General features: G+C 35.7%; 2 protein-coding genes across 2 annotated transcripts; one reads left to right on the top strand and one right to left on the bottom strand.

Moving 5' to 3' along the window:
- Positions 1-3574: 3574 nt before the first annotated feature.
- On the bottom strand, positions 3575-7482 carry LOTGIDRAFT_164131 (hypothetical protein; the record flags this gene model as incomplete). The annotated part of the gene is made up of 3 exons (XM_009060616.1): positions 3575-4069; positions 5994-6379; positions 6789-7482. The coding sequence occupies 3 exons, from the start codon at positions 7480-7482 to the stop codon at positions 3575-3577; spliced, it is 1575 nt and encodes a 524-aa protein (XP_009058864.1).
- A 1405-nt stretch (positions 7483-8887) lies between these two features.
- On the top strand, positions 8888-10173 carry LOTGIDRAFT_164130 (hypothetical protein; the record flags this gene model as incomplete). Its single annotated transcript, XM_009060615.1, has 3 exons — positions 8888-8926; positions 9244-9345; positions 9838-10173. 3 exons carry the CDS (start codon positions 8888-8890, stop codon positions 10171-10173), a joined length of 477 nt encoding a protein of 158 aa, XP_009058863.1.
- Between the last annotated feature and the right edge of the window lie 1577 nt (positions 10174-11750).

The raw sequence follows: 11750 nt of genomic DNA, 5'->3' as shown, positions 1-11750 counted from the left end.
AACACCAGCAGCAACCAGCATCGAATAGCATTGATCCTGACAACATTATTTTTCATGTGGGCCTCAACAATAGAGGTGAAGCGGCAGATATTATCTTCAAAAAAATGACCAATCTTGTTTCTATAGCTTCTTCCGTGTTTCCTAATTCCCGTGTCTTCATCACCCATATACCCACTGCTCATACTTTTCAACTGAAGAATAAAGTCGACAGTAAAAATTTAGAGAAATTCAATGCTTTGATAATCAACAGTCCTCCACCAAATACAACCATTATTCCAGCAGCAGATGCTATCATTAAAGTCAGAGGAGACGACATTCATTGGACTCCAATGACTGCCAAAGCCATCTACGACCATTGGATGAACTTCGTCACAGATTCCACAGCACCTTTAAACTAGGAGCGGGGGGTCCCAATGTTTGTCTTATGCTTGGAAAAACAGTTGTTAATTTAAGCTCTAGAGTTCTCTCTCCAAGTAAACAAAAGATAGATAAAGGGCTTAAATTTATACCTACCAAGAAACCTTTGTCACACACTCCACTAATTGAAGCCACAAAGAGATTCCAGAGAAATTTAAGGTTAAACTATTTCTACAGAAACACGCCTTCTCGTGGTCCGATCACCAAGTTTGTTGAAAAATCGAAATTCACATCCGTGGATAGTTGTATAAACAAAAGCATTTTGAATACCTTTCAGGAAATGAATGATGAAATATCTCGTTTGCCTATAGTAAACGAGAAAGACAACCTTTCGCACGCGGAACGTACTGCTTTGAACGCTCTAAAACATGACAAGAATTTTGTTATCAAGAAAAGCGACAAGGGCAGTTGTTGTGTGATCTTAAATAGGCAGGATTATGTTAAAGAAGCCGAATCTCAATTAAGCAATCCTGAACATTACACTCGTTTGCAGGATCCGATCTACAAAGAAACTTCTAAATTAATAACAAATATTTTGAAAAATTTACTTCAGAAAGACTACATTAAGCAAAAACAATTTGATTATTTAAAGCCAGAAAAAGAACCACGTCAGAGACATCTTTATACCCTCCCAAAAATACACAAAACTCCTGAAACTGAGTGGTTCTCTCCAAATAAAATCCCAAAAGGTCGCCCAATTATTTCCGATTGTGGAAGCGAATCGTACAGGGTATCAGAATACATTGATCACTTTTTACTGCCTCTTGCCTCAAAACATCCTGCCTATATCAAAGACACCAACGACTTTGTGGAAAAGGTAAAGAAACTCGTGTTCCCAGAAAATGCCCTTTTAGTCTCTTTAGACGTTCAAAGCATGTATACTAAAATTGACAATGATTCTGGATTACGCGCTGTAAAGCAGGCATTCGAGCGAAAGCCCGATCCTGATAGACCAGATAAAGAAATTCTTGAACTTTTGGAAATTTGTTTAAAACGTAATGACTTTACTTTCAATGAAAATATTTATCTTCAGGCTTCAGGAACTGCCATGGGAAAACGCTTTGCGCTCTCTTATGCAAACATTTTCATGGCAGAATGGGAAAGAGAAGTTTCACTCCTCTGTCCCAAACTACCAATTTGTTATGTAAGATTTCTTGATGATATTTTCTTAATTTGGACTCATACAGTAGATGAATTTTGGGAATATTTTGATACTCTCAATAGCCACAACCCTTCTGTAAAGTTAACTTCTAATATTAGCGACAAACAGATTGATTTTCTAGACACCACAGTTTTTAAAGATACCAATTTTCATGAAACCAATCAATTAGATATTAAAGTTTTTTTTAAGCCCACTGATACTCACCAACTTTTATTCAAATCATCTTTCATCCTAAACATACCTTTTCTGGCATTATAAAGTCGCACATCTTGAGATTTCACCGAATTTGTACGCGCAAGAAGGACTTCGAGGAGGTTTGTTCAATTGTTTTCCAAAAATTGCGCGAACGTGGATATTCAAAACACTTCATTCAACCCGATCACCAATTAACAGTTCTGAAAATTATTGCCATTGAACAGATATACGAACAACCTGGCATTGATACAAAGAAAATTCGACTCATTTGCGAAAATTATTGGATAAACAAATTACAAATCATGCATCCTTTAGGAATGAACATTCAAGTTGATTTCCAAATTATACCTTTTGTTATTCAATACAACAACACAGCTGGTCAAGTTCCCCGAATAATTATCCGTCTTTACAAAGAATTGCAGGAAAAATTTCCAACAGTCTTTACAAATGATTTAGTTATCGCCTATACCCGTAATAAAAATCTAAATGATATCTTAGCCCGTGGTAGATTACCCCCTATCCCCCCTTCCATAGGTTTAGTACATTTCCTTTAATTAATATTTCTTATTTATGATAACTTGCAATTGAAGAGTTTCCTCGCAAAAATATCATACATGTATACTATTTTCACTTAATAAATTATATATATTTTTTTATATGAAATACGCATTTTCCTTTTCATTTAATATAGGACAATTCCTCAGTTTCACCAGTAAAAATGTTTATTATGATTTCCATGGTTATTAATGTTCCTGTTGGAACCAGTATTCTTCTTACATATTTCAGATTCGGAAGATAATGGATTTGCATTGCAAATATTCTATATCATTCTTTTAAACTAACTTCACAAACATTGCTCTATCACTAGAGGTTACGCCTACATGCCTGTGCCTGTGCTTTCGTAACATTGCTTAACCGCAATATTACAACCTTAAATTCCTAGTTTTCTGTGAGAACCGTGACAAAACGGAAGACAACGTGATAAAACTGGACGGAACGTCAGACGCTGGGGAATAGACACGATTTCCGCCCCACTACTTAGGCACAATCTAACAAACTTGGGTATGGAAACAAAACAGCCAACCTCAGGGATCACCTAAACAGAGAATGGGGCATGGAAATAGGACAGGAAGTGTACGAGCCAAATGACTCCTTACAATCATATACATCTAAATGGAATCTTACTGTCAATATTAACAAAATCAAAGTTGTAATATTTAGGAATAGTAGTAGTTTTCTTTAACAAGGAATTTTGATTAAGACATGATAGAAATATTTCTCCAGTTTGGATTTAACAGAACAATGCAGTTCAAAACCAGCTCGCGCCCTCGGAGTATATCCTATAGAAATCTGGAAATTTGTCCTTTCTTTCGAATAATCAAATTGAAGTATCACAACTACTCTTGTCAAAGGCATCGTACATTAGGCATAATTGAAGAAAATACACGGTATAATAACATTTTGTACGTAGTTAGCTACAGGTTAGAAAACGTCATGAAGTCCATTATAATAAGCTGATTTGAATACAAATGTTTTATTCATGTTTAAATTAAATTAATGTATAGATTCATAGACTTATGAATGATTTCAAATAACAATCCTTTTCACTCCAAGCCCAGGTCCATAACTCCCACAGCCCCCTCTTGCCAGCATACATTTTAAATATCAGATGCAGTGTTGCCAGATTATATTATCATAAAGGATAATACCATATCCCCTTCCTTATAAGAAAAAAAAAGAAAAAAGAAAAAAAAAGTCCAACGTTATAAAAAAGAAAAAAAAAACACTTGTAAAATTAAGTTAGTTTACAAAGTCATCATTAAAATATCTTGGATTTCGTCTACGGTTACGAGGTTCAGGTGGTGCAATATTACCATCATCTTGTTGTTGGTATTCTAATAATGAGTCTCCAGAATCGTCATCATTTAATCCGTGGTTGGCATGAGTCTCACATAACTCATGCCAACGTTTGATAACCTCTTGCTCTGTAAGTGGTTGTGATTTTGGGACAATTTCTTCATCGATGACGCATTTCTTTATATCATCAGGGTGTCGGGTGAACATTCTACCATCTTTCTGTCTTTCCAGCAGGATGAATGAGCCAGTGTCGTCAACATGTGTGACTTTGCATGAGTCAGGTAGAAAGGTTGGATGAAACTTAGATGTTTTGTTGTAGTTTCGTAATAATGCTCGATCCCCAATTTTAAATAAACTTTGGTAGCGATATTTGGAGTCATTGATTTTCTCGGCTCGCCTTTGTTTGATAAGTCCGTCACGCTGTCTAGCTTCCTTGACCTGAGAATCAGAAACCGCCATGCGAGGAAACACAGATTGATGACCATCGCGAAATAACATAGACGATGGTGCTATTCCAGTAGCTGGATGAGGGGTATCACGATAGTTAGAAAGGAGTTGTGATAAAGCTGTCCGTTCTGATTGATTGTTATAGTTACTAAGTTTCATGGTTTTTCCAAGGGGTTTCATAAATGTTTCAACAGGATTTGCAGCTGGATGTAGTGGTGAAATCTTTTGAAGAGTAATGTTCCTTTTCGTCGCAAAATCAGACATATCTCTGGAATTAAAAGGAGGTCCATTATCGGATAGTTGAAATTCTGGATTCCCAAAAGAGTCGTATATGTCAGCCAATGCTGGTAACACCTTGCTTGACTTAGTCGATGATACAATCTTTGCTACTGGAAATCGTGACGCAATATCTTGAACGACCACAACATGATGTGATGATGGCATTGGACCAAATAGATCAACAGATACAGTTTCCCAGCATTTTGAGGGAACATGGTGTGCTCTAATGGGTTCACTCATTTTCTTGTCTGTAAATATCAACAATCTTTACAAGTACTAACGAAATTCTGAACTTTCTCCTTCATATCATGAAAGAAAAAATGAGACCGCAGAGGACGCTCAATGCCACTCTGCCCAGGATGACTACCACGGTGAGCTAATTGTATGGCCAATTCTTGTAAAGATTATGGAAGAATCATACGTTCACCCTTTAGAAGAATGTTATTATTTGATATGGTGAGTTCATGTAGAATCGATTTAAATTTCAAAGGTTTCTCGCTTGCATCCTTTGGTATCAATGTTTGTCCAGCACGCACTAGCTTTTGTAGCGCCTGTAATGTGACATCCAATGATGTAGCAGCTGATATTTTGCCCAGGGAAATAAAGTCAATGATAGGAGTAGCGTGAAGCGTCTACAGTAAATTATTTAAATCATTAACTTCATGTTTTTCATCGTCTGGAAGGACTTGGAAAGGTGTAGCGTTTCTAGACAAAAAGTCAGTTTGATTATCCTTGCCTTTTTGGTAAAGCACTCGGAATCGTATATCTTGGTGACGTAGTTTTATGCGTTCGGTGCGAATCGACCCTTGTCGATTTCCATTTAAGACTGAGCACAATGGCTTATGATCAGTAACAATATGTATGGTTGTGGGTGCTCCAACCAAATAATTTCTAAATCTTTCCTTTCGTTAATTCACGCAAAGGAGCTGATCGACAGGCAAAATTAGAAATGAAGTCAGAGTTTGATTGCATCATACATAAAAAAACTAACTAACTGCTCTTTGTTTGTGGGTGCTTTCAATGTTCCAAAGCTGACACTTTAGAAGGGTCTGGTAGCACGCCATCGGCACCAATTATCATACCCCAGAAGTCGACTTCTTTTTTTCCAAATGTACACTTTGATGGAAGTTAGACCTGACCTTGAGATTGCCGGCATAACAAGTTCAACAGCCTCGTCATGCTCCTTGCGATTTTTAGCCGCAACAATAAGATCGTCGTGAATAAGATGAGCTTGAGGAATGTGGGCAAATATAGGCTTTAGGGCTACATTTAGTTCACCTTGTGCTGGTTTTATTCCCATGGTAAGGCGTTTGTAACGATAAAGTTTGTCGTTAGCATGGAATACAGTTAGAAAATGTGAATCAGGATGGAGTTCCAATTGCCAAAACGCGGATTTAAAGTCCATTTTGGAGAAAATGGTCGAGCCTGATAACTGGGCTTTGATATCTTCTTGTCGTGGTATAGGTAGGTTTGTAGACTGAATCCACGGTGCAGGTTGGTTTGAGGGATGTTCTTCTATAACATCTTGTTTGATCATTTCATCGATAGCACAGTGAACACGTTCTTTTAGGTGATAGGCTACAGGACTTGGCGGTACATTTACAGGTTTGACGTTAGCATCAAAATGCAGCTTTACCTGGTGGTGTCGTAATTTTCCCAACCCAGTGAAATTTTCTGGATAGTGGGTAAGTATCTTTTGTAATGAAATTTTTGAGACGTCATCAGCTGTTTTATCTATGCTATGTATAGGAAAAAATGTTTCTGCTTTTGGACTGAAATTGATGATTCCAAGTTGTAAAGCTTTGTCGCCAGATAAAATTGGTTCACAGAAACCAGAAATAACATGCCACTCAACAGGTACAGAAATAGATCCAAAAGTGACGGAACAAATAGCAGTTCCATGCACAGAGATAGGATTACTCATATAAGGTTTTATGCGTACTTTAGAGGATACCAATTTATCTAGAAGATTCCATCGTTTAGCTTGTGATGTTCCACACACACTTACACATGCACCAGTGTCTGCCACAACATGGTCCAGTTGATTATTTATGATAACCTGGACCCTAAAATTATTTTTGACAGATGAAAGTAATTTGGGTTGAACTTTATTTGTTTGTACTCTAAATAAATTGATACTGAAAATATCCTCTGCTTGTTCATAATTTTGCTCCGATATATCAATGGACTTCAAAGGTTTGCCACTTCTACAGACAGAAGAAAAATGTCAAATTTTTTGAACATTTCTTGCATGTTACATTGCGAGCTGGACATCTAGATCGATGTTGATCGATAGAAGTCGAAAAGTTGTTTCCACAATAAAAGCAGCTTAGTACTCGTTGGTTAAAAGTGGGCTTTCTAGCTTTTTCGGACTGCTTCGATTTCAGAAGTGAATTGTAAGAATATTGACCAACTCTATTTAAAGTTTCACCTGCAATTTCGGTACCACCTCTAGCAGCACTCTCCATTGCCATCCCTTTTTGGCATAAATCCGTGAGATTCCAATCTCTAAGAAGCGCTTCTTCTCTGATATTGCTGTTGGATGTTCCAATAATTATCTGATCTCTGATGGCTGTAGACTCCGCTGTACATGTAGGACTGTCACATTTAAAAGCACAATGTTTAGCTTCTCTTTTAACTTTGTTGCAAAAACCTGGGAATGTTTCATCAGGTTCTTGTGAAATATCTCTAAAATGGAAATTTTGGACAGTCTCATTATCAGATCCTTTATAAAATCGCCGCATTTTGGTTAGAAAGTCGTCCCAGCCGATGTCTTTACGGATCTGTTCGTCAGGTTCAGCTGTCAACCAATCAGCGTAGAATCTGCTGGAAGTAAACATACCAAGAAGCTTAGGCACACGATCTCGGCTATGCCATGCATTTCTAACTGTGTCATATTGGAGAATAGTAGGTTTGGGATCTCTATTTTCTGCGGTAGTGTTTTGTATCTTCCATCGTTCTAATGCAGCATCCAGGGAAACTTTTGGTGGATCCGGATATTGGGCATCATAACGTAGTTCAAAGCATATGACAAATTCCGTGAAAGCCTTTAGAGTGTCTTTCGGGTGCTTTTCAGGATCAAAATAAGGCGTTGAATTAAGTTGAGATTCGTTGTGAACTGCCATTTTGTTCAAAAAATGTAAAATAGTGTGAAGGTGGTCACAAAAAATGTTTGTTTACTTGACTGTTTTTCTTTGAATAAACGAAAATTCACTGCTTGAGCCTTTAGTCCTCGTAGCCATTATAATAAGCTGATTTGAATACAAATGTTTTATTCATGTTTAAATTAAATTAATGTATAGATTCATAGACTTATGAATGATTTCAAATAACAATCCTTTCCACTCCAAGCCCAGGTCCATAACTCCCGCAGCCCCCTCTTGCCAGCATACATTTTTAATATCAGATGCAGTGTTGCCAGATTATATTATCATAAAGGGTAATACCATATCCTTTTTTCTGTACATGTTGCCGTTTCTGAGAAAAGTGGCCTTTCGTGAACGAAAACAAAACCAATACGAAACAAAGCAGGGCGTTCGTTTACGCTCTATAACTAAAAATTTAACGAAAACAATACAGTTTCGAGCACAGCTGTAATAATATAGCTGATTGAGAGCTGTAATTTATCGCAGTTTAGTGAAATCGAAGTGATTTCCCCAAATCCTAAAAATAAGTGGATCACAAACACTCTTAGTAAACCAATATTATGTTCCAAAAAAACTTTTATTTAAATCTATACAGAAATTAATATCAGATACAATTGGTTCCATCAACTTATATAGTTTAACTAAAAAATCTGTTTTTCAACATCATCAGTACAGCCATTGAAACAATGATAAAAATGATAGTGTATTGGGATTATTCGGAAGTAAACAATTAAACATTCAACCGATGTATGCTTGCTGAATTTGCACCACGTGCTGATAATCGGCAATAAAAGCGAGTTGATACGATTTGCTTCAATAAAAACGCCTTAAGAAACTAAGAAACCTCGTTCTGTTAAACTGTAACGACCAGTACGAATATTATTTACCTTGTTAAAATAACGTAACAACCTAATTACAATCATGTTCTTACTCTAGAAAGTGTGATGTTCTATCATTGATACACGTCAAGAGTCAAATTAAACAAGAAATTATAGACAGTCGTCTGGTAGAGTCGTCAACTGAGAAAATAATTTAATTGAAACAATAATAAATCCAATTAATTATCATTAATTAAAAGTGTGACTAAAATTAGATTATCACACCTAATCCGGTTTGAGGAAACCAACCTCGGTTTAACAACCTTGTGACATGTCATTAATTAAACACTCCAGTTTGTGACAAATATTAAATATTATCAAGTGGTAGAACGTGTAAAAATTAAACTGATGTGATTTTGTGAATAAGGAATCATGTCTGTCTAGCACGTCTAATGAGAAACTAAGATACCATATAAAATACAACTGTCCCAAATTTCATCAGTTCACTTCTATAGTTCATCAGAAAAAGATTAAATTTATATCTCATAAAAAAACAATAAAATAAGATGTCTCAAATTAACAGTAACTCTTATCAAATACGAAAGGTAAGTTTGTAAATTGTTTTCTGAGACGCAAATGGAACTCAATCTTTTTAAAATTTCCAAAATTATGATAAGAAAGTAACTAGTAATATTTTTGTTTCAATGATGTTTGAAAATAATACAACAAAAAATATTGTTAGTTTTGTCGCTGAAAACAAAGTATCAACGAGATTCTCGAATCGATCTTAGCGCTAGTGTCCTAGTGTCTTCTAACATTGTTTCTAGGGTGTCAGAGCGCTAAGATCGTTTCGAGAATACGTGGCCAGGGTGGAATCAGGTGTTTCTGAAGGATAATAATAATTTTGACCTATCTATCTTAGGAGAGAAAACAAGTTGCTGAAAAACGAAGACGTCAAAGAATGAATGAAACTTTACTGAAAATTAAAGATTTAGTTTTTAATGAAGAAACATCTCATCTCATGGTAAGAAAGTTCTTCAAACTTAAAATACTTTGTGTGATCAAAATAGACACCCCAATCTATATACCATTAAATCTCTAGCTCTCAAACAAACCATATACCACTAATTCTCTAGCTCTCAAACAAACCATATACCAATAATTCTCTAGCTCTCTAACAAACAATATACCACTAATTCTCTAGCTCTTTAATAAACCATATACCACTAATTCTCTAGCTCTCAAGCAAAGCATACACCACTAATTCTCTAACTCTATAACAAACCACATAGCACCAATTCTCTAGCTCTCTAACAAACCATATACCACTAATTCTATAGCTCTCTTACAAACCATATACCACAAATTCTATAGCTCTCTTACAAACCATATACCACTAATTCTATAGCTGTCTTACAAACCATATACAACTAATTATATCACTAACAGAGAATATAGGTCCAGTTACATAGAGTTAAAATCAGTTCACATTATTTCATGATATTTTTTTTTACAGGAAGCTGATAATCAAAAAATAGAAAAAACAGAAATTTTAGAAAAAACCATAACCACCATCCATGAAATAAAAAGAAAACGTGAAATAGCCATGGATATTGTTTATCAAGAAGGTTATTCAAGATGTTTATTAGAAATTAACTCATTTTTATCATGTTTTAATTTACCTGAATCTAGTCGACAGAATGTATTAAAATATCTAACAAGACGACCACATAAAAATATCAACCTACAATCACCAACAGAAAGTATACAGTGTTATAATAGATTAGTTAATGTCGATATACAGATTCAGAATGGTAGCATTAACAATCTCGTCTGGCGACCTTGGATCTGAACTCTCCACTAAAAACTGAACAAGACCAGGCCTGTAAATTTATTTGAAAGTGTAGTGAAATGAAAGTACAGGCTTTTGGGTTTAAATATCAATCATTGCATGGAAAGGGAGTATTGGTCAAGAATGATGTCGATACTAGAGAAACCTTACTACATACCATCCAAAAACTTCTATATAAATTGATAGCAGTTAGAACAATGAGGTTAGAGTGGTGTAAGAACATCTGAGGTTAGAGTGGTGTAAGAACATCTGAGGTTAGAGTGGTGTTAGAACAATGATGATAGAGTAGTGTAAGAACATCTGGGGTTAGAGTGGTGATGTAACAGCTGAGGTTAGAGTGGTTAAAGAACATTAGATACTATTCGTATCAGAATGACTAGGAACATTGTAATAGTATTTGTATGGTAGTGTTTATTGTATTTTACAAGCTGCCTGACTTGAATATTATTGTGTATTTAAATCTCTACGAATATAAAATATATCTAATAAAATATTGAATAATAATTTACTTCTATAGTTCATAAATATAACTTGTTTATAATAGAAAATGAAGGATTAAAGGAGATTTCATATAAATGTCATGTAACTTGAATTTCAGCGGCTGGCAAAAGAAATAAACAGTCGTCATTTCCCTCTATCTCGTTTTCTGCCTGACAAATAATATATTTCAGATATTTTTCTTTCGTCACATGCTACTCTAGTGGTGGCCTTATTGTTATAAGCGCACCCAAACATTAATATGAAGCATTCCCAGAATGTATTTAATAGATTCTCGACCGATCTGGATATTAATACAACTCACAGATCCGCTGCGGATATCAACTCTTGTAAATAATGTATTGTATTTTGGTTAGAAAGGAGGTTTTTTTTTTTATCTCTGTCTGCACAAAACTGACGCCAAGAATTGACGTTTTAAGATAAACACAGCATCGCGCGTCTCTGTAGTTCCAAGCCCCGATCTCAGGGATCATCTAAACAGAGAATTGAACATGGAACTGGGACAGGAAGTGTGTTTGTCAGTGAAAACATAATGCCACAATTGAGTGACGTTTTGACAATGGAATTTTTAGAGATGAATTTTGGCTGTAAAGTTGGTTTTGATCACGTTTTCTGTATTTTACCGATGTCTAGACTAGAAAATTACATGTACGACACATGAAATCAAGTAAGTGTGTTTGGTTTATTCTTGCCATCATCGCTGCATTGTATGTTTTGTTTGAAAAGCTTTCTCTTTCTTAAATTTAGGGGGTTTATGAAAAAAAACGTGTTTCTCAAATTATTGATCACGGTGTTTTCTACTCCATGGACTCTTTGGAACTGCTGCTATCGTCTTCGCAATCGGTGACAACCGTCGACCTGATCTTGTGGCGAAGGTAAAGAACTTTGTCAGCTTTTTGGCGAGCGTATTCGTAATAAGCGTTTCTCACACCTTCGACAGCAGACATTCTCAAACGGATGTTGTAGCGGAAAGAACGCAGCTCATCTCGTCTTGCTCGATCGTATCGAACTTGAAGATCTTGTAATTTGTTGTTCCGCAAAACCACTTGTTCACAGGCTCTTCTGAATCGAAATTCGGT

The sequence above is a fragment of the Lottia gigantea genome, assembly GCF_000327385.1.
Source record: "Lottia gigantea unplaced genomic scaffold LOTGIsca_43, whole genome shotgun sequence".
Classification (NCBI taxonomy): Eukaryota; Metazoa; Mollusca; class Gastropoda; family Lottiidae; genus Lottia; species Lottia gigantea.
The sequence above is the reverse complement of the archived record's forward strand: the minus strand, read 5'-3'. Positions and strand labels throughout refer to the sequence as shown.